The following is a 24,706-nucleotide window of genomic DNA, read 5'->3' as shown; positions in this document are numbered from 1 at the left end:
ACGTGACGCTCCCTTTTGCTGAAATAAATAGATACATACATAGATATATTGTTTGTTTGTTTGTTCTCCCTCTCTCTCTCTCTCTCTCTCTCTCTCTCTCTCTCTCTCTCTCTCTCTCTCTATATATATATATATATATATATATATATATATATATATATATATAAAGCATCGACTTTTATTTCAGCCATGATGGCTGAAATAAAAGTCGATGCCATTTTCGGCAGTTTAAAAGTCAGCTCTGTCGAATACTACATCCTCCCTTTAAGTTTAAGGACACTTTAAGTGGCGTAACCTTCACATATGTGATCCAACCATATCAAAGAAATTGTATTTCAATCTAATAAAAATTATCGTGATCACTGAATAGAAGTTCATAAAGGCCATACCATAACGTTATCAATGATGAACCCAACAGTAACTAGCCTAATAAAAAAAAATGTCACCGTAGTAATTAGCCCTAGAAATGATAAAAAGAAAAAAAAAAGAAGCCATTTTTCGCTTTTGCTGTGCGCGATCCCGCGAGGCTCATGCGCATCTCGGCAGGTAGGCACAGTTCGGCACACAGGAGACTGCACAGATAGCAAGCCACGTGACAAAATGCATCGATAGCGCTTTTCTTTGACGATTACGACAGGTCCTTTGGAACAATATATATATATATATATATATATATATATATATATATATATATATATATATATATATTTTATATTATATTTTTTTTTTTTTTTTTTGCATCACCCACAGGGTAGCCTACAGTTGAATGTGTTCAGACCATGAGGCCAAACTCTGCTATACCAGTTCTCTACAGAGGATGTGCTATGTAATTTCTGTTCACTCATGGGTAGTGCTAGATGGCATTGCAGCTCAACATTCCTCTGTGGTGGCCTTTCATCCTCCTCCTACATAGTCATCCAGAGAGCTTTTTTGTGCCATTTAACTCTGTGCCAATCTGGCAGCAGCCACATTGTGGTTAATGATAAATACTGCACACGTTTAAGGAGCAGATGGGATTACCTTTCATTGGAATTGTACCTTTAACGATTTCATGTGACAAACATTTTTTTTGAGAATCTGTCCTGAGTTGAAAAGTAACCTAAATAGATTACTTTGGAGAATACATAGGTCAAAAAGGACAGTTGAAACTTTTAAATTATTAGTTTTTATTCCACTTACATGAAATTACACATTTCCCCCCAAATAACAGTTATGCTTGGGTGTTCTGTATGAAAAATCCAAAGACATGAACGCTAGCCCGCCCGACAACAACCATCCTTATATCTCCACAAACTACTTCTTACCAACATGCAGTTTAGGCAAGTATTGAAAGAAAAAAAAAAAAAAAAAAGAGAATAGAAGACAAATCAAATAAAAATCTTAATTTGAAAAAGCAGTAACTATATAAGCACGTGGGATTTTATTTTTGTTACTGCTGTGCTCATAAAAACAAGCTTGTGTGCTATTTTGTTCTTCAAAGTTTTCTATACCTCGTAATTGATACATAGAAATACAAAAGCAGGTCACCCAAAAAAAAAAAAAAAAATAGAGTAGAAAGTTGAGCAACTGACAGTAAATGGAATGTAACCTTTGTGTTCCAACAAAACCTTGCCTTCTGTCTCCATTACCCCTCCACGGTCTTTACCTCTGCTGTCATTCCTCCTGCCAAGTACACGCCAACTGCTGTCTCCTAAGGTACGAGGAGCCAAGTCCTCATTTTGTGAAACCACAGATGTATCATCAAAAGATGGTGTTACTCAAAAACAGGACCCTTAACATGAATAGGATACACACACAAACAGTTTAACTGTTTTTTGACAAAAAACTCAACCTGCTGCATGTTTCATGAGTTGAGAACTTGCCCTCTCACCCACCACCTCAATAATGCAACAGCCCTAAGGCTCCCAAATGCAAAAAAAAAAAAAAAAATAAAAAAGGTCAGCAGACAAACAACCAATCCCAAGCACACTTTACCCTTCCACGCAATTTAAAACTTACCCTCCCTCCCCATCCCCTTTCCCCAGTTACTTCAAAAGAAGGAATAGTAAACCGAAAGGAATGAGATGAGTGTTGAGAGAACTAAATAGAAAAAAGATGGAGGGAATTGGACGACAATGATGATGGTAATAATAATAATAATAATAATAATAATAATGAGGTGGTCTCAGTGTTGATGATCATGATGGAAAATGAAGCAGAATGGTGGCAGGTAGACAGCAATGACTATGGGGGTCTGGCTCATTCTCTGGTCTCCTCCGTATCCTCTCCCTCAGCCTGGTTATCAGAGGTCCACAGCTGAGGAAAGACAGGAGAGAGAGAAGCAGCGAGAGGGAGAACAAGAGGGTCAAAGAGGGAAATGAAAACAGGGCAACATCCATTAACACCTCATCTTAAAATACCTTAATTGTCATTTGAATGGACAGTTAGGGGTCTTGCATAGTCTACACTCCAGTCCAAATCTAGGGCGTTTACACACCTGCCTTGTTTAGTTGGGTTGAACCCGACCCTGGAGCATTTACCCCCGTGGTGCGGTTCGTTTGGGCAACAAGTCACAATACGAGACTAAATGAAGCCGTCGAGCAGCGAGGATGATTTTGTGGTCGCATTTTATTTCAAATTATTTAAGTGGGGTGCGATGGATAGCGCGAGTCCCACACAGGGCTAATGAATGATTGGCATTAGCAAGAAGCTATCATTGAGCTGTCTAGAGCATAACCAGTCTTATCTTCCATACATCCCTTGTTTTGCGATCAGTACCATCCCCAGTTCCTAGCTGTTTTGCAATCAGTCGTTTAAACGTGCGGCAATTTGGGACAAAAATTACAGACTTGGTGTGCAAAGGCCTTTACTCTAAGCGTAGTTGTTAGGACTTTATTTCTAGAAATAAATCTCGCTGTTAAATTTAATGTTATTTTAAATGCTTTGAGCTTCACAAACTGAAGTCAATTCACTAAGCAACTGAAATTCAAACTATCTACGTGGCTAGATTTTACTAGGCGGAAGTGAGAAAACTGGCCACTGGGGTGGATGAAACTGGTCTTCTATTGCTACTTACACACTGGCAATTCCAACATTTATAGAACACTAAGAAAACACAGCTTCTATGAATGTTTTGATTAGAGCTGCAACCATATGTCGATGTATCGCTTCGTCAATCACCAGAAAAATAATCTGTAACCATTTTGATAATTAATCTTGAAATAATGCAAAATAATAATGCAAAAATGGCAAAATCTCTGGTTTCCGCTCCTAAAATGTGAGCATTTTGTGGTACATTTTTTTGTGTGTGTGTGCACAACTGTTGATGAAAGAAATGGAAACTTACTGTCAAGTTGTCTCTCAGTAGCTGCATGATTAGTGTACTGTCTTTGTATGAATCTTCACTCAGAGCATCGAGCTCTGCAATGGCTTCATCAAACGCCTAAAGGATTCAAAACACATCTGTAACTGCTGGGAAAACCATGGTGGTCTTGAACAAGCTGTTACGAGTCTACAGAATGTGTATGTTTCAGGTCAGTTTGTGTTTAATTGCTGCGTCACTGTGTATGTAACAGCTGTGCAATCAGTCCTCACAAAATATCAACGCGACATGTTAATACATTTGCATTACATTGAGCAGTTTAACATCCTTATCAGTATGAAAAGAGAGCTACGTGGTGCTATGAACTCACGGCTTTAGCCAGCTGGCAGGCCTCATCAGGAGAGTTGAGGATCTCATAGAAGAAAACGGAGAAATTGAGAGCAAGACCAAGACGGATTGGGTGTGTGGACTGCATTTCGTCTTTGCTGATATCAAAGGCCTTTTGGTAGGCTTCCTTTGAGTCTGTAATGATGGCTGAGAGGGGGGGGAGGGGCATGAGAGCTGTGGAACATTATAACAGACAGAACAGTGTAGAAAAAGACGATACTATACAATACACTCAGTTGCAGGATTATTAGTTATGAGTTCTTTGGCTCAGTGCCTTCAGTGGTCACAACCCTAGCAGAGCTGTATAGTAACAAAGTAGAACTACTTCACTAACTGGACTAAAAGGCTTTATCTGTACTCTACTGGAGCAGGGCTCTAGAGTGCGACCAAAATTTGTAAGGGTGCGACTAAGATTTTTCCTAGGTCGCACTGGTGCGCCTAATGTCCTTGCACCCGCTGCCTCTCCACGAATGAAGCGATGTCGTTTATATCGATGGTTTAATGTTGCGTTACATTCCTTCTGTAAAGCTGTGCCTGTGTTTGGAGCGCTCCTCCGCGCACCCCTTCACTCACACACAGCTACATTTGTCTACAGTTTTAATTGTTATTAACACAGCTGTATATTGTTAAGTCTGAGAGGGAAACCTGTATTAGTACCAGTGTTTCCGATAGTAACTCAGTTATTGCAGCCGCCACGGCGAAAAACACATTAGAAGTTATTAAATGCAACTAACTTCAGCTCGTTGAGTAATAGCGTGTAAGACGGAGCCTGCTGGACCTGGGCGAGAGATGTGACCCATGGCCAGAATATCATAGTTCATAAAAATGAAGCGCAGTGATGATAGACATTTCATAACCTACACAAGACGTGTGTAATGCCGCTGACCCGCCAAAGCGCATTCGACCCGTACTGGACCCATTCATAACGAGTCAGCCGTCACTCTGTGAGTGGCATACGCTTCAGTCCATCGCACTCCCTCTCCCTATGTCTTTCTGTCAGTCTGGTTGTTTTTTTTTTTGTCCTTCATATCCAGCAATGTACAGCTTGTGACTGCCTTAATAACAAGTAAAAAGTTGAACTCCAACAATATATTCAAAATTTGACTGCTTTCTTTAATAACTACATAACAATACTTGTACTTTTAGTACTTTAGTAAATCTTAAAATAAACTACTTGCAATACTTAGGTACAAACAATTTTGAATACTTTAGTACTTTTACTTAAGTCACTTTTTTGATAGAGCACTTGTACTTTTACTCAAGTATGGGTCTCTAGTACTTTATACACCTCTGAACCCCAGTGCCTCAGAGCACTGCTTCTTTTCTCAATTCAATTTTGAAATATAATTTTATATACTTAGTTTTTTTTTGTCATTCAGATTTGGCTGGGTGGGTAATAACACATTTTACTAAACTCAAACAACCCAGAAGAGAACATTTCTACTGTAGACCAGAGACCTAAGATCAACTGAGGCCCATAAAAGCCCAACATTTCTTTGTTTTAGTTAAGGTTAAATTTACAAAAATGTTGCTCGGGAAAGGGAAGTTTGGGGTCCCCTGCTGGAGCTGCTCCCCCCGCGACCCGACACCGGATAAGCGGACGAAGATGGATGGATGGAAGATCTCTGGTTGAAGATCACTTTTTAACTTGCTACAGGGATCAATTGCATAACGACTAGTTCTTGACTATTAATAGTCAACAATAACAGAATGCGTTAGCATTCAAGTACATTTATTTCTCCTTTCTGACTGCCAAAGGAGCATACGAGGACACCATCATCAGCACAGAGGAGACAATGTTAAAGCATAACCCAATACTGAAGTGTTTATTAGAATCTTATCTGATGCATCTTATTTGGGCTAGGACTTGTCGATATCAGTTCCTACCATCCATCTTTCCTGACAGTATAACATACACACGCATAAAACCACTACCACCCCCACACACACGGATGGTATAAAAGAGACTTAGCATAGCGCTTACATGTCCTCTCTTCTCCTGTAGCCACCTCAGCCAAGTAGCGGTAGTAATCTCCTTTCATTTTCAAATAGAAGACTTTGCTCTCTGCCGCAGTGGCTTTGGCAATGAGATAATCGTCCAAGAGACCCTGTGGGAGAAATCAAAACAGACAAAGAATGTTACAGACTTTCAAAAGGTATTCAAATCCAATGTTCCAGTGATGTACATTGCTTGCTTTACAGTTGGGGCTGGAAAACCTATTGGGTACTACAGGTATAAAATGTGTACACAATTCAGTGATGAATGAAATTTGTACACAGATTACTACAAGGCTCATTTGACTGATAACAGGAAAGCATAGGGGCTGGACAGAAGAGTCGGGAGTGAAGATGGTGGGACAGTGGAATTGTTCAAATCCAATAAAGCTTTTTCTAAAATAAAAATAATAAAAAAGGGGAGCGGTGTATGGATGAAAGCTGGTGGGGGTGGAGAAAGAGAGGAAGGCCACTGAACTCCTGATGAGCTTTTGCTAAGGAAGTAGGTCACTCACAGAGCCTAGCTTGGCTCTTTCCAACACAAGCATGCGCCACCTGACAGCCTCCCCCTGTTGCCAACCTGAATGCTAGCAGGCAGGGAACAGCGGCCCTTATTGTGGAGGAAATTAGGGCTGCACGATAGGACCGCAAAACAAAATCCTGATTAATTGTACATTATACCTCAATAACGATAATCACATTCTAAATCCTCTTTTCTGAAGCCAAAATGTTTCCAGACAACGAACACTGCGACACAAGACAAGACACACATTCCCATACACACCCACCAAGAGGTTAGCCATATTTGAAGAGAATCGTTTTTAAACTGCTTTTAAAATGTAGTCTAGGATGCACGAGCTTTCCATCTATTTGGGTCATGAAAACAGTAGGCAACCTAGTTTTATATGATACAGACAAAGATTGATTCAAAAGGTTTTATGAATCGATGGATCATTGAAATGAAAGTCAATTTAAATCGGAAAATCGTTTTTTTTTTTTAAACCCAGCCCTACTTTGGAGTCTATATCCTGGACTCGGACACCCTGGTAGCCAAAAAGGGTTTAACACTGCCTTTTGCAGAAACATGAATTAGTACTTCATTCTAAGTGCCGATCTCTTCATGGCAGTGGAATTGAATGTTGTTTCTTCCCAACAGCCATGACCACAAGTGTGCCTTATAGAGTTATAAGAAAGCAGAATTCCCCATGGCATTAGTGATATGTTAAGAAACCCAGCTCAGACCTGCCCGTAAATTTACAAAACCTCACGATTTCTAAACTATGGGTTGAGAATAAAGTTTCTGGCCCGACTAATGCTCTCTCTCTACATAGGAATAGTTATATATAAAAAAAATGAGCCTGGGTCCCTGGGTAGAAGGCAAAAATGATAATTTAGGTCACAAGTTGAAAAATTCAGTCTGAAAAAGAATGCAATGTAGGCTAACACCACACGACTCCGCTATATGATATTAATAGCTCAAACACAGACCAGTAGGCTATTCCACGTGGATTCAGAGACATGGGTTTTCGCTAATTCTGTAAAATCCTGTTTATTACACAGTGCATTTGTACATTATCCCCAGTATAATGGAACAAACCAGGCTGATGTAAGTGCCTGCATTTGCAGAATGCTCTTAGTGATATGAGGCATTAGGGAGGCCCTCTGGGATCTGAATGTGGAACTGGGCCACCGGCAAGGGCATAGCTAAATCAAACTACAACCATGGCAGGAATGTTTGAAAGTAAATTAAACTATATAATCTCATTCGATTATACCCTTCTAGAGCTGGGCGCATGCATGCGCGCATATTATATATATATATATATATATATATATATATATATATATATATATATATATATATATATATATATATATATATATATATATATATATATATATATATATGAACGGACTGAACACAAAATGCAATAAAGATTGAAAATGAAGAGTTATCTAAAATAAATAGCCTTTATTAAATAAAAGCTGGCCCATCTCTGAGAATGCTTCTTCAGTTGTTATAAGAATAACAGTACAATTACAGGTTTTCTTCTCCTATTTAACAGTGAAACCTACACTATACATTTACAACTTGACAGCTTTACTGTTAATTCCTTCTCTGCTCCGACAGCCAACAGCTGTCTGCTCTGAACGCATGCACTGTATCTTACTGGCTCTCTCTCGCACACAGTAGGCTACACACTGAGCTAGTCCCCAAAGAGCTACAATACGCTTAACGAGTCATTATTCTCACACTTGTTTTTCTCCAAGATGCAATGAATATTATTTCGTATTAACTCGTATGTTGTTTAAGGATTGAGCTCATTTCATCTATGACGTAATCAAGCCTGTGTCTGTCACACGACCAAGCAGAGGGATGGCTCGGAGAGTAGGGCAAACACACACAACTTGCTCTCACTTTTTCAAGCACAGGCCCAATCGGGCAACTGGCCGATTGACTGGTTCAACGATAACTTTTTACTGGCTCCGGGGCATCGGGCAATCCTTACTATTGGACCCTGTTGTCAGTGAGTGAGCCGATCAGACGCAGTGGGAGGGTGGGGGCGGGGTTATACAGAGTGGGAGAGAGCGATGCACTGGCACTGCTTTATGGAAGAAATGGGTTATGCAACGCAACATCAAACTATATCGATAACTGGAATTGTCTCATCCCATATCTGGATTGAAAATATATCAATATAATTTAAAAAGGTTGATAAACTGCCCAGCCCTATTATCTCATGTGTGTTCTTGTTGCATTTAAAGAACAGAGAGATTCCCAGAAAGGGCAACAAGCAAGCCAAGATGTAAAAACCTCTCGGCTCAAAAGAAATGCACAGGTCTGTGTAGATTTTTTTCCACTTGAATAGAACTTGTCATATCGTTTCTGCAGCACATTCTTATGTCATTCAAAATGAGCATCAGGTGTGTGTGTGTAACCTTACTTACATACCTTTAAATGAAGCATTACAGTGCATATCAAGTCTATTCACCTACTTTGCTAAACTCATAGCACATATATCTCTGGACGTTGATAATATTAGGATTGCAATTGACACGTATGCTTCTTAAATGGATATTTTTTTTACAATCCTTGTTCTAACCAGGCTTCTATCATTCTCAAACTAAAGTGACAACCCTGGGAAAATCAACCAACAAGAGCCACTTTATGCAGCAATTTTCCATTTGCTAAGGTGAGAAAGTGGGCAAGGGCCTTTTTTGTCTTCACGCAACTACTTACATCCCTTTTCTATGCACAACCAAGTGCATCAATGAATTACTTAAGAGCGACTATGTCAAAGGAATGGCAGTTGTCCCCATTTGATTCATCCTGTAAGTCCCTCTCTCTCTGGCAGCCGACTTTTCATTCTGCCTTTGAGTATAGCCACCCAGAACAGAAATAACCACGTCTGTAGAGGTGGCCGGACGACGCCTTGTACGAACTTGTTCGCTTCAAGTATACCCCAGCGTTATCCCAGTCCTACACCCTTCCTCCTCTGCCCTATTTACTCTCATCCTCCTCTATTTCTGTCCCCATAAGGCTGTTCGACTGAAGTGGAGGTCAGCGAGCCAGAACGCTGGTGGCTCAGCGGCTATCATTAAAGGATTAGGATATGGTTAGTCACCAGGCAGATAATGCACAGGCTGAGAGAAGAACAGAGCGGCGAAGGTCCTACAGATGTAGGGGTTGAAATACCACGCGCCTATGCACGTAAAATGTGAGCCATGCACGCAATTCTGAGCTTTACATGCACAGGTAACTTGATACAGAAAATATGTTGTGCAGGGCTGAGCATGAGACTCACATAAGGGTGGGAGATATTGACAAAAATGAATATCGATTTTTTTTTTTTTCAATATCTCGATATCGATATTCAGATGATATTTTTGAAATCCTTCTAGAAGTTTAAAGAAGCCCTGTTTAGAGGCTATTTCGGTGGTTCTCTTGGGAAAATGTACAAGCAAGATGAAATCATAACAATAAACAAAGGGCTCTGTTCTGTAACATATTGCAAACAACCATGTCCTTATTGGAAGCAGTCCTGGAGCTGGGACAGGGCCGGGTCAGACTAGGTTCTGATAGTCCTTCTACTTGGATGTATAGTCCTTTTGACCGGGATTTATGCTGGGATCAGGAGTTGGATGTGATCTGACTGGCCCAGGTGAGCGAGAGGTGCAGTTCTGTGTGCTTTTTTGATGTTAGAGTAACATGGTCTAGTGTGTTCTTCCCTCTAGTAACACAATCTACATGCTGGGAGAAAGCTGGAGGGGAACAGACTTTAAGGACGCCTTGTTAAAGTCCCCTGTATCCCGTATCCAGGTGATCGCGCTGCAGTTTGTTAGCAGTGAGCCAAACTTGGGCTAATGTTAGCATCGGGGGCTATGTAGACGGCAGTGTGCTGTTTTCATAGTAAATAAAATGGTCAGTATATTACCAATAGGGCTCCAGGTCAGGTGAGCCGTGCTGGGCAACGATCCTTCAGTTGGTACTCCATTCACGGTGCACAAAAATGCAGTCCTCCGCCTCTGGTCGTGCCGGAGTTATTTTCTCATTCTGCCGGTAGATAGCTAGCTCGGCGTGCTAGCACCGACAACAACCTGGAGGGCTCGGTCAGGCTATATCCTCCGGGATGTTATGAGCCGCCTGGAAGGCTCTCGTAACGGCTGTGTTGTATCGTGGTCCTGTATTGATTAGTTCAGTGTGTCGTATCGTGGTCCTGTATTGATTAGTTCAGTGTGTTGTATCGTGGTCCTGTATTGATTAGTACTTGTATAAATATACACCGACAGGAGAGCCGCTACACAATCGCGCGCCGCCATCTTTGTTGACATGAGTGAACGTCATAACACACAGGTAAGAACTAGTAGCAGCTTACTCCCGTGCGGGACGATCGTGATTTTGTACAAAAAAAATACAGTCAAACAAACCCCTACAGTATTAAAATCGCTACATATAATTGTTTAAAAGGTTATAGTGTGCGTTATTTGTTTTCTCTTTAACTTCCTTCAGCTCTTTTCATGTTTGGGGTGTCGGATTGTACAAATTATGAAATATTCGATATCCCAATTTTGCATATCGTCCAGACAACAATTTGGATATTATCGTCTGAACGATATATCGCCCACCTCTAGACTCACAATTGACACTTTCCACATGCCATTTTTTACTTAATTTAGTTATTTCAATTTATAACCGTAAACATCACGGCGCAAAAAGAGGACACAGACAGCCCACAGACAAGACAAGCCAGCCGCCGTTTGGATTTTGAAGTTATTTTATTCGTATCAAATTAAAGGGGAATGTCAGCTCATACATTATAACACATGGACGATTTCCTCATACATGACTTGTGTTTCCCACAGGTTGACAATTTACTTGTGGTGGTGGGTGGCGCAGGATGTGACGGCGCGGCGCGTGATGGCTGGGTTCAGTAATAAACTAGTCAAATGAAGCTTTATGAACTATTTTCTGGAAAACAATGACTACATTACATCAACTGATAATTTAGAAAGAATAACTATTTACATATTAAACAAATTAGACAACGATGATGCAGATACAATTTTTGCGACTATTCTGCATCACATAATTTCAGATTTGTCATAGACTAAGTAACAATAGTGTTAGCCACGATGCTAACGGCATTGATAACTAAACCAACGGTGCTGTCACTACTATTTTAGTGATTTATAAGCAATTTATAAGCAACGTTACTACAAGGTTACTCGGTACGTAACGTTAGCTTAGACCTCACAATGCCTTGCGTTTGTCATAAGACGTGACATGAGTGACACATGCGGGTAGGCCGAGGCGAGAAGAGGGAGATTAGCCAACGTTAGCCAACGTTAGCCAACATATTTATATATATAAAAAAAAAAAAAAAAAAAAAAAAAAAAAAAACACCCATTCAAATAGTAATTTCAGCATTCGAATACTATCTGGAGGAGGCCCCTGTCCAACAGACTTTCAACTCACACCTCCGGCGGAGCTTTTCGTGCATCCCTGTGGAGGCTGGGGGCATTGAACCCGAGTGGACAATGTTCAAAGTTTCCATTGCTGAAGCTGCGGCAAGGAGCTGTGGTCTTAGGTGCCTCAAGGGGCGGTAACCCACGAACACCGTGGTGGACACTGGTGGTCAGGGAAGCCGTCCGACTGAAGAAGGAGTCTTTCCGGGATATGTTATCCCGGAGGACTCCGGAGGCAGTTACAGGGTACCGAAGGGCCCGAAGGGCTGCAGCCTCTGCCGTGAAAGAGGCAAAGCAGCGGGTGTGGGAGAAGTTTGGAGAAGACATGGAGAAGGACTTTCGGTCGGCACCAAAGTGCTTCTGGAAAACTGTTCGCCACCTCAGGAGGGGGAAGCGGGGAACCATCCAAGCTGTGTACAGTAAGGATGGGACACTGTTGACCTCAACTGAGGAGGTAATATGGCGGTGGAAGGAGCACTTTGAGGAACTCCTGAATCCGACTAATACGCCCTCTATCTTAGAGGCAGAGCTGGAGGATAATGGGGGATTGTCGTCGATTTCCCAGGCGGAAGTCACTGATGTAGTCAAACAACTACACAGTGGCAAAGCCCCGGGGATTGATGAGATCCGTCCAGAAATGCTCAAGGCTCTGGGTGTGGAGGGGCTGTCCTGGTTGACACGCCTCTTCAACATTGCGTGGAAGTCTGGGACGGTGCCAAAGGAGTGGCAGACTGGGGTGGTTGTTCCCCTTTTTAAAAAAGGGGGACCAGAGGGTGTGTGCCAATTATAGGGGTATCACACTTCTCAGCCTCCCTGGTAAAGTCTACTCCAAGGTGCTGGAAAGGAGGGTTCGGCCGATAGTCGAACCTCGGGTTGAGGAGGAACAATGCGGATTCCGTCCTGGTCGTGGAACAACGGACCAGCTCTTCACTCTTGCAAGGATCCTGGAGGGAGCCTGGGAGTATGCCCAACCGGTCTACATGTGTTTTGTGGATTTGGAGAAGGCGTATGACCGGGTCCCCCGGGAGATACTGTGGGAGGTGCTGCGGGAGTATGGGGTGAGGGGGTCTCTACTCAGGGCCATCCAATCTCTGTATGACCAAAGTGAGAGCTGTGTCCGGGTTCTCAGCAGTAAGTCGGACTCGTTTCAGGTGAGGGTTGGCCTCCGCCAGGGCTGCGCTTTGTCACCAATCCTGTTTGTAATATTTATGGACAGGATATCGAGGCGTAGTCGGGATGGGGAGGGGTTGCAGTTTGGTGGGCTGGGGATCTCATCGCTGCTCTTTGCAGATGATGTGGTCCTGATGGCATCATCGGCCTGCGACCTTCAGCACTCACTGGATCGGTTTGCAACCGAGTGTGAAGCGGTTGGGATGAGGATCAGCACCTCTAAATCTGAGGCCATGGTTCTCAGCAGGAAACCGATGGAATGCCTTCTCCAGGTAGGTAATGAGTCCTTACCCCAAGTGAAGGAGTTCAAGTACCTTGGGGTTTTGTTCGCGAGTGAGGGGACAATGGAGCGGGGAGATTGGTGGGAGAATCGGGCGCAGCGGGTGCGGTATTACATTCAATCTATTGCACGTTGTAGACGAAAAGAGAGCTTAGCCAGAAGGCAAAGCTCTCGATCTACCGGTCAGTTTTCGTTCCTACCCTCACCTATGGTCATGAAGGCTGGGTCATGACCGAAAGAACGAGATCCAGGGTACAAGCGGCTGAAATGGGTTTCCTCAGGAGGGTGGCTGGCGTCTCCCTTAGAGATAGGGTGAGAAGCTCAGTCATCCGTGAGGAGCTCGGAGAGAGCCGCTGCTCTTTGCGTCGAAAGGAGCCAGTTGAGGTGGTTCGGGCATCTGGTAAGGATGCCCCTGGGCGCCTCCCTAGGGAGGTGTTCCAGGCACGTCCAGCTGGGAGGAGGCCTCGGGAAGACCCAGGACTAGGTGGAGGGATTATATCTCCAACCTGGCCTGGGAACGCCGGGATCCCCAGTCGGAGCTGGTTAATGTTGCTCGGGAAAGGGAAGTTTGGGGTCCCCTGCTGGAGCTGCTCCCCCCGCGACACCGGATAAGCGGACGAAGATGGATGGAATACTATTGATTTTTTTTTTACTATTCTAATTATATTCATCTTTCGGTATTTGTTCCAACAGCCCTAGTAGCTGTTCGCGATGTAAACCATCATGCAGCACATTTGTAAATGTGAAGGGCAAAAATTTGGATGTGTGAGACTGTTTGGCCGCTCACTGGTCATGGCCAATCATCAGACAACCGGAACATTATGAGCTTTGTAAAGATAGACGGTACGGCAGGAATGTTGTACTGCGTTGCACTAGACTGTTCAGATGTACCTCGCAATGTGGCCACTGAGTGTGTTTACACAGAATTCCCTGCACTGTGTGAGCTAATGCGTTCAATGTTTTCTTACTTTCTCACCGCGGGGTTATCCATTTATAAATTTGACTGCAGCTTGCACTGCTGATCACAAGCAAGTTGGGGTTACTTAAAAAAAATAAAAAATAAATAAAAAAACTGCTGCAGGTGTAATGAGAGAGGACCAATGGAAGCATTACGATAAATCAGTCCGACAGGATTAACAAACCACTTAACATACTGTTGAAAAATCTGGCTAACTCAGACGAATGATGAACCAAATCGATATGAGCCAAGTATAAGATGTTTTTAAAACATAAAATCCTCTATTTGCATTTAGTCTCACTCCACCTAATAAATTTTCTTTCATGCGTGAGGAAAAATGCTGTAGATCATCACTGATGAGATAATTAAAAGGCAGACAATTTAAGCAGAATTGCTGTAAGACAGCCAGGGATAGAATATCATATGAAAACACTCAAGGCGTGGCACTTCCTTTCAAGGTCCGTTGCGTCTTGTTAACAGAAATGACACATGCAACAATATGAGCTGTTGAAAGGAGGTATGACTGGAGTAAGACTCACTCCTCAGTCTTCCAGCATTTCTTCACATAATCTAAATGTCAAAAGGTGACTGACTGAAGTAATTTGCATGGGGCAGCCTACATTTTCTATACATTTAGTCAAGGGGCATTGCTTTTTTATCTCATCAGTTACTTCTTTATCCCTGTACATCAACAATATTCCCTAAACAACTATGACATGCTCTAGTAATCACACTTGCTGATGAATGAAGATTTAAGCCCCGTTTACACGAAGGGAAGACGCAGATATTTTCCTCAGTAAACTGAGACAAACGGAGGTTTAGGCAGCCGAGCGAGAGAAAGAGGACGTGATTGGTTGTTGTTGTTGTTGCTGCTGCTGCTATTGTCGGGATTCTGATTGGCTAATGTGGGCTTGAGCTTCTCGTTACACCGCCACCTACAGGTCTGGTGGGCTGTTGACTGCATTGACGGCATATATACACGGGTAAATATAAACCAACACTTTTCTGAAAACCAAGAGGTTGAAATGTCCGTTTATGAAAATAGACAGCCACGTGTAAACGTAGCATAAGACCAGTTTGTTCTTAAGATTAAAATGTTCATCCGATACTTCATTTATCCACCATCAGGGTTTCCCCCAGAAAAGTTGTTTAGTACGGTGGAAAGTGTTTTTCCAATGAGGGCCAGTCAAACTGATGGCAGCATTAATGGAGAGCCCAACAGTTTGTGATAACAGAATCATTGATGGAACCGTGAAACTGAGAATTTAAAAGCTATAAAAGACAGATTCCATAGGGCCCTGCATTAAGTTAGTGCTAAAGATTTGAAAATTTGACTACATATGTCTATGTTTCCAACCTACCCGCCCCACTGTAACTATAGTTTAAAAAAAAAAAAATCTTAAAAATACACTACAAAATAATTCCCAGTGGCTTAGGCCTGGTGGGTGGCAACTTAGGCCTGGTGGGATACAATACAATGGGGGGAACCCTGACCTTTTACCATTCAGTATATAGAGCCATGGACAACTAGTGTTAAACCTATGGTGAGAAATGAGCCACTTTCAGATACCTATGCCTAAATGACAAAAAGCTTTAACAGACAGACAAAGTCAGCAATGTTGTCGAATAAAATGTTATCAATCTCACCAGCACGTCCTGGCAGATCTCTTTCAGCTCTTTCTCAATCTTCTCCCGGTACTCTTTGGCCATGGCCTGCTTCCTTTCGCTGCCGTCTGCCTTCTGCTCAATGCTGGACACCACGCGCCACGAGGAGCGCCGGGCACCCACCACATTTTTGTAGGCTACCGACAGCAGGTTACGCTCCTCGTTCGACAGCTGCTCGCTCTCCTCCGTCACAGCCTTCATTGCAGCGGCCATGTCATCATAGCGCTCAGCCTGCTCGGCCAGCTTGGCCTTTTGCACCAGTTCCTTCTGGGGTGCCTCGCTCATGACTGCTCACTGGACAAAGAAAAAGCAGAGAAGAAAAGAGGACAGCTGGCAGTCAATTAATGAGAACACATTTTTTAGTGGGCTTATATACCAGAAGTTCCCATTGCTAAATAGAAGAAAAAAAATAGAATGTATAGAGCAATTAATGAGGCTAATAATAAGCCTAAACTATCAGCAAAAGAAATAATCTGTGTTGGTTAAAACTGGTGATGTGGCATATGATGCAACTACTGTTTTTGAGGCTTGCTGCCCTACTTCAGAGTATTTTTACAGGGAAGCACTGATGCACTCCACGGCAGTTTAAGGCTATGAGAGTGAAAGAGTAATTGTACAGGGGAGAATATTAATGGATATCAACTAAACAAGAGAGCACAAAAGCACAAGTACATTGACTTAACGTTTTAGTTAAAGAAATTAGAAAATGAAAAAGTTTTGAAAAATGTCATATTGCCTAGGCACTCATTTTGGTGGAAAAGGGACATCTGTTAGCTAAATAACAGGATGCAGTAAGTAAAAACCATAGACTGTATAAATAATCCAAGTAGCATCAACTACCCATTGGTTGGTGGACTGCAGTTTTGAAGCCAGCGGTTGGCATTTTGGCCGTCACCATCTTGGCATTTTGGAGCCAGAAGTGACCATATTTGGACAATAGGGTGGAGTTGGGAAGAATGACAGGGCTAAGTGTCAAAATGAAAGACAGAAACACAGACAACACCCAAAACAAGTTCCCAGCTATTTTAATGTAAGTGTCAAGCATTGCTAGGCATCTGCCCTGATTGACAGGTCGGCATGTAGCCACGCCCTAAAGCATCCCCTATAGACTTTTATAGAAAATGACTTTTTGAAGCCAGTGGTCTGCTGGAAATTAGATAGAATGCAGGTTTAAGGAACTTCACCATCAGTTTCACTTTTTAGGTGTGGAACTTGCCGCTTGGTAAAAAACGCAGTGTGTATTAAAATACAAATATGCCTGCAAGGCCTGTGATCACAGTGATTTGAGAAAAGTGGCAATACTACGATTAACCACTGTTCTATAGAACTATTAGCCCTGCCAATTACAAAGCACCACTGAGTACTATAGTTTGTTAAAGGAACACGCTGACTTATTGGGAACTTAGCTTATTCTCCATAACCCCCAGAGTAAGACAAGTCGATACATACCCTTCTCATCTCTGTGCGTGCTGTAAGGCTGTCTGACGGCTCCAGCGGCATCCGGCCAGCACAGAACATGCAGGTGAATGGTTCCAGCAATCCTACTGCTCCGAATAAGTGACAAAATAACGCCATGAACAAAACAACGTAACATGAGACACAGCCGTCTTCTAACTGTAAACAAAACGGGAACTATATTCTCAGGCGGAAGAATATAGTACTTGGGCGGAGTGATATGCTCGCAGCAAGCCTGTCTGAGAATATAGTTCCCGGTTTGTTTACTGTTAGAAGACGGCTGTGTCTCATGTTACGTTGTTTTTTGTACACACTGTGACTCTACAAATCACAACATGTAAATAGGAACATGTTGGCGTTATTTTGTCACTTTTGTCACAATTGGGAGCAGTAGGCTAGTTGGAACCAGTTACCTGCAGGATCTGTGCTGGGCTAAGCTAATGCTGGAACCGTCAGACAGCGTTACAGCACGCACGGAGATGAGAAGGGTATGTATCAACTTGTCTTACTCTGGGGGTTACGGTGAATAAGCTAAACTCCCAAAGGGTCGGCGTGTTCCTTTAAGAGGTGAAGAGTAAGGTACCAGCAGATGTAAATGCGGTCAATGTGTAAACTTGACAAACACACAGGAATTCTCATCACTAGATCAATAACATACATCCGTTTGACCCATCCAAAATAGCCAGCGGGGTTCCACAGAATCAATCACTTTTTTTTTTTTTCCATTCCAGAGTGCATGCAGGGTGCCGTTTTCTAAATTTGACCTGACATACAGAAAAGAAAGGGAATTCTACAAAAATCAAAAAAAAACAGAAAAAAGGGGCACCTTCCAAATTGTCAGCCTTATGACAAATCCTCTTCAAAAAGATTGATTTTTTTTTTTACACTACCCTGGAATATGCATTTGAGTTCTTTAAAAATAAAATAAAAAAAATAAACTACTTGAATCTGTCAAAGACATGCTGTGTGTAACTACGATGCAGTTAATACACGTGTTGAAAAGTACTAAATGTGTATTAGTATTGCAGCATTACAACCACCACTGAACAGTTTCAACCCTGCCAGGCTGGCGATGTACCCATGGACATGATGCAACATGACCCATGGGTAAACCGGGGTGTGTATGCATTTCAATCGAGAAATAAAATGTGTTACAAAAAAGTTATTTCGTAGTTACAGCTTAAGTCACGTGTGGTTTTTAAGAGGCTACTCGCCAAAAGAATACATGTCATGGTATACAGGTACATGCGAGATTAACTATCTTGTATTGTTGGCTAGCCTCCAGGGCAAACGCAGATGGGCCCCCCTCTTTCTCCCGTATACACACACACACACACACACACACCACACCCATTCCTGTACCTGTGGCTCGCCCAACAAGCGAGAACACGCACACTAAAGTGCGAAATTAAATCGGATTTCTGTGATTAAGGTCAGTATGTTTGGCCAAGAAATACGCGCTTCCATTTAATTTAAGTTTAGTTAAATTTAGACAAGAAACACTGTTCAACGAGTAAAAAGCAACCGCTACCGATAGGCCCTCGTGACCAGTTTCCAGTATGGTGCCGACTATTTCCTGAAAAAAAGCCTCCAAAGACAGACAGCTCTTAGAAATGGACTGGAGGTTATACACAATTTTGCAACGACTCTGATCATCGCATAACGTGCACAAACAATGTCAAACGCTTCGGTTCACCTCGAACCGAAAAAGTATTCGCTTGGTTGGTTCGCGTGACGCCAAGCTTTTAAAAATGTGTGCATCTGGGTTTAGCTAACGTTAACCGTCTGGTGGCAGATTTGATATGAATCCCATTTTGTCTCGTATTGATACGAGACAAAAATGTATTGATAGATTTGATACCGTTAATGCATTAACCTACACCAAACGCCAGCAAATACAACTGATAAACTGAGACACATTATCGTGTCACGGTCATCAAATGTTAACGTTACATCCGCTAAAACTGAGATTGAAATACCCAAAGAATAATGGACATTTAACATTAACGTTATATGCGACAGTATTCCTCAAAGACAATGCATCCTCGTCAGTGAGCTACAGGCACACTGACCCAATTAGCATAACCTGATAAATAACTAATTCAGAGGTTTACCATTTGTAGCCAATGCAACAGAATATCAGAGATTAAACCTTCGACCTGACCCGCATTCCACGCCTGAGGTTCCATTCTAAAACCAGCTATTAGACATATCCCAAACTGTAGCCTAGCTAGCCATTGTTCTTTCCTCGGATGATTGTCGCCGCTACACGCAGCCCGCTGTCAATTGGAGGCAGGCGCTTCCATTATCACTATATTTTACGAGGAACTAGAAGACCTAACGATACATTATGCAAACGTAAAAGTGGAGTTTTAAAACCTTTAAGTCCTTCATACCTGAGTACTAGCAGATAGCAGTGATTTCGGCGTTCCAAACTACAGCTGATTCTCCCAGCCCGTCTGTCTGAATGCAGTCCACGGGGTTTCCCTCCAATCACACCAGTCCAAGGCACGGAGCAGGGGACTGACGTCAAACGTTACCCAGGCAACCGAACACGAGACATTGTGGGAGGTGTAGTTTCCCCACCCATAACCATTACTTCCCTAGTGTTTATCACATTTTTATGTTTTTTGTTTTTTGTTGAGTAAATATAACATTAAATATTACAAATATGACATTTGTCACACTCCTTAATGTAGTCAATTGTTGCAACCCCAAATGCATTCAAAGCACTTCCAATTCATTTCCATGGTTCATGGTGTTGCATCTGAGCAAGCAGAGATACCAAATTATAATAAAACCTCAACTTGAAACATCACAGTATCTGATATAGAAGTCAAGGTCACATACAGGTTCCAACACTGTCCTAACAGAACACAGTTTTGTATTATAACAGAGGCAGAGACTGAGACTGAGACAGCACGTACTATAGGCCTACTGTGTAGTGACTAACGCTGAAAGGAATTCTTAAACCTTGAATCCCGCCCATGATATAGGCGCTGTGACATCAGATCATGGCTGCGTGGAGCTGATTGGCGAAAGGATCACATTTTATCTAGAGACCACCAAGAGTCTTACCAGAGTGATATTTCTCTAACAAAATGAGATATTGTCATTTCCAACACTGGTGAAATTGTGTCTGGAATTGCTGGAGATGCTGAGGGCATCACAAACTAGAACACAGGACAAAGCACCACAGTATATCTTGCCTAATAGAAACTACTATTTCTGCATTCTGGTTGGTTTCCAAGGGGAGAGAGTGAAGCTATTTTTGCCTTGTCACATGTTTTCCCCTTGGGCCAAGATTTCAAGATTGTAACCTATTTAAAGGCAGATCAGATAGTGTCGGCTGTAGAATGCACAGGCACCAGTTCAACCAAAAAAAAAGTGCATTTTCTCACTTGTTGTCAAGGTGTGGTCCAGGAGGGTTGTAGTACTAAACAAGAGGAATTTCAAATAAATTGAAAAGATAAGAGCAGAGTGACGTGAGTGGTGAGTTCTCATTCAGTCCATACACACACACACACACACACACACACACACACACACACACACACACACACACACACACACACACACACACACACACACACACACACACACACACAAACAATAATGTCTGTTCTGGATCAAATCAACAAACAAATGGACATCAATGTATCAGTCTCTTCATACGTCATTACAATCTGCAGTGTTTCCAAGAGGAACAGCATAATGAGCTGAATCTTGCTGTCACAGAGACCTTTGATGACTGTGAAGATTCAAGCCTCTATATCTGTGGGAATTCACGCTGCTGAAGTTGCAAAATCCCAAGCAGCTCCACTTATTCTCCTCATAATTCTCCATTAATGTCTCTTAGACATTTACATCAATCAGTAAGGTTTCTGTGTGACTGTTTGTTATTTCTTTTAAAATTTAAAGAGACCCTCTATGGATGTCATCCAGGTGATCTCAGCTTGGGCTGGGAGCATGGACTATATAAATGGCCATCTTGGCAATGCCTGACATTGGCTAATCCAATAATGGGCAAAGAGGTGGAGTGTGGACGGAGCTGAGGCGAGCCGAATGAAGCCTACAGTCTGTGCTTGCCTCCTGTGACGGCACCCACCTGTCACTGAAAGCGGACCGCCCTTATTATTTTTTTAAATTATTTTTTTGTACGATTTTTTGGGGCATTTCAGGCCTTTATTTTATAGGAAAGTTTAGACACGAAAGGGGAGAGAGAGGGGGAATGACATGCAGCAAAGGGCCGCAGGTTGGCATTGAACCTGCATCCGCTGCCGTGAGGACTGAGCCTCTGTACATGGGCCACGCACGCCCTACAGGGGAGCTACCCAGGCCCCCCAACGCCCTTATTATTATGCATACATTTAAGCCCCCCCCACTAGGCTGTAGACATGTTTATTTCTGCTGTAAAGTTGGGCATTAAACATGGGGGGGGGGTCTATGGGGATTAGTCTCACATTGCCAGACCTTCCTCCACAGCGCTGCAGAGGAGGGTCTGTCTAGTCCACACAGCATTCCAGGATGTCAGAACAACATGTTCTGGTTTATTGGCATTTCTTTAAACCAATCACAATAGTCAGACGGAGCCACGGTGCCTCTGCAAAATAGCCTCAAGAAGGAACTTGTTTTGGTGGAACATGTGCGTTCAAAAGTAGTTTTAGTCGTGCAACAGAAAACTCAGATTGGAGAGATAGTCTAACTAGCTGTCTGGATTTACCCTGCAGAGATCTGAGGAGCAGTTAACCATAGTCCTCACAAATCCACCGGAGTTGAGAATGCCAACACAAAGAAAGCGAATGGGGACGGACATCCGGCCTAAATAAGGGACATCCAGCAGAATTTCCGGTGGCACCTGAACAATCCCGGAAATGAAACGTCGTCGATATAGACTAATGAGGATTGACTCCTTTTTGGAGTCAGCCTTAAGTGGCCACTCGATGAACTGAAGTTTTTTTGCACTCTCGCATTGGCTTAATTTTTTCAGCACCGGAGGTTGCCCGTTGCTGCTTGGCTTAACGGAACACCTGTGTTACAAACGCAAGCGTTATCCAGGTATGGAAGCTCTAATGGAAGATGCTTTTGAGATGAATAGTAGGATTTAGTGGTTTTGTAGCTTTACCCATAGGTACTAAAGGATGTGTCGACCTCTGTGACTTTAATTTTGACCATTATTCTTTTGTGAATCTATTGTGAGTGCCCCAACTTTATGAAAGTGCAGTTCTAATCACTGGGGTATTCTTTTAAGGATAAACCCCTTGAGAGAACACACACACACACACACACACACACACACACAAACACGTGACATATTTAGAAATTCTTGCAAATTTAATAAAAAATGAACTGAAATTTCTCATTTATATAAATATTCAGACCATTATTTCAGTGGTTTGTAGAAGCCCTTTTGGCAGCAATTACAGCTTTGAGTCTTCTTACGTCTCTACAAGCTTTGCACATCTGGATTTGGGAAGTTAATCCCATTCTTTCTGGCAGATCCTCTCAAACTCTGTCAGATTGGATGGGACGTGTATATGTAAACTCCCATCTTCTGGTCTCTCCCCAGATGTTCTATGGAACATGTGTCAAACTCAAGGCTCCTCACCTAGTTGTGCGCCAAACCAAAAACTGAAAAATTGTTTTTCAAACTGCAATTAAGCGACATTCAAAGCAGAATATGGCAGATTTGCCGGCTTTGAGATCCAGAGAGTTTTCATATTCTGGCTGTGAAACAGGTTGTAGGTCAGTTTTTCTGTCGACCAAACTGTATGCGAGTCGTGAGAAGACTATGAGACATGCAATAATACAGTCAAAAATATTTTACTTTTTCGATTAAATTAACGCATGTCAATAAACTGTACATGTCTGTCCCTTGATGTGATTCTCATTTTCTACTGTGGCCCTTAGTGAAATTGATTTAGATCCCCCTGTTCTATGGGTTTGAGTCATGGCTTTGGCTGGGCCACTCAGGGACAGTCAGTCATTGTCGTGCTGAAAGGTGAACCGGTTCCCCGGTCTGAGGCCGCGTGCGCATCCATCCGTCCTCAACTCTTACCAGTCTCCCTGTCCCTGTGGCTGCAAAACACCCCAACGACATGATGCTGCCACCACCATGCTTCATCACAGGGATGCTATTAGCTAGGTGATGAGCATTTCCTGGTGTTCGCCAGACATAGCATTTTATTTAAATTTGTTTGTCTCATCAGACCAGAAAATCTTTTCCCTCATTCCATCTTGTGAAGGCCTCATCATTGCATGGGTAGAATCTGGGCTGAATCTCACTTCCCTTATTTGATATCTCCTCGCTCCTGGGTTGAACCGGAAGTTGTTCTGGCCCTCCTTATTTCTGCCCCGAGGTGCGGAGAGTGAGCATTGAGGAGGGATCATTGAGGAGCTATGAGCGAGGATACACCAGAGGAAGCCTCCCAGGAAGCCGTGCAGCTGAAAGCCGTCGCTAACCCCGCCCAAGCAGCTGACCAATTCACGCAACGCTTCAGAGGAAAGGACGTGTTTCCTCTCTCCTTCCATGATTTCCTCGCGTCTCTCCCGTGCTTCCTCAGCGGGACGGACTAGCAAGTGGAGGAGTCGGGGATGCAATTTAAGGCAAGTGAGATCCAGCCAAGGTCTCAAATGCAAGTCTCCTTCAAAAACAATTGAAGGCACAATGTAGGGTTTGTGACAAAAACTAAAATGCCTTTATTTTACATCGCATTATGAATTAAAAAAAAACTAAATAAAAACTAAAACCTTCAAGAAAAAACTAAACTGAAACTATATTTTCTGGTTAAAAAACTAAATACAAATAAAATGATTGTGAATCATTTCAGTTTTAGTTTTTTAGCTATATCACTACTTAAAAAAAGAGGACAGCATGATATCCGTCAACTCTTGTGATATTGAACCACAGAAATTGAACGGACTTGACATGAGATGGCTCTGTGCCATAAATGCTTCACATCGGCCACTCAAGTAGCATAAAGATTAAACATCATGGCTATTCTCCAATCCTGTAATATGTTTGTATATGTAGCTACTTACTTCTGAGACTTTATACCTGAATTTTTGTTGTTGTTGTTGTTGTTGTTGTCCCATCATCCCCCAGATAATCTGTTTCCTCATGTTGTCAGAGTCCTTTAAAGGTCCCATGACATGGTGCTCTTTGGATGCTTTTATATAGACCTCAGTGGTCCCCTAATACTGTATCTGAAGTCTCTTTTATATAGACCTTAGTGGTCCCCTAATACTGTATCTGAAGTCTCTTTTATATAGACCTTAGTGGTCCCCTAATACTGTATTTGAAGTCTCTTTTATATAGACCTTAGTGGTCCCCTAATACTGTATCCGAAGTCTCTTTTATATAGACCTTAGTGGTCCCCTAATACTGTATCTGAAGTCTCTTTTATATAGACCTTAGTGGTCCCCTAATACTGTATCTGAAGTCTCTTTTATATAGACCTTGGTCCCCTAATACTGTATTTGAAGTCTCTTTTATATAGACCTTAGTGGTCCCCTAATACTGTATCCA

General features: G+C 42.4%; 1 protein-coding gene across 1 annotated transcript; it reads right to left on the bottom strand.

The window, feature by feature from the left end:
- Positions 1–1,146: 1,146 nt before the first annotated feature.
- On the bottom strand, positions 1,147–19,680 carry LOC114557225 (14-3-3 protein zeta). Its single transcript, XM_028580602.1, has 6 exons — positions 19,575–19,680; positions 15,706–16,017; positions 5,673–5,796; positions 3,672–3,835; positions 3,326–3,421; positions 1,147–2,295 (listed from the first exon to the last, which is right to left on the bottom strand). The coding sequence occupies exons 2-6, from the start codon at positions 16,006–16,008 to the stop codon at positions 2,239–2,241; spliced, it is 744 nt and encodes a 247-aa protein (XP_028436403.1). The 5' UTR covers positions 16,009–16,017; positions 19,575–19,680; the 3' UTR covers positions 1,147–2,238.
- Positions 19,681–24,706: the final 5,026 nt, after the last annotated feature.

Source organism: Perca flavescens, chromosome 6 (genome assembly GCF_004354835.1).
Source record: "Perca flavescens isolate YP-PL-M2 chromosome 6, PFLA_1.0, whole genome shotgun sequence".
NCBI classification, from domain to species: Eukaryota; Metazoa; Chordata; class Actinopteri; order Perciformes; family Percidae; genus Perca; species Perca flavescens.
This window is presented reverse-complemented; position numbering and strand designations above follow the sequence as displayed.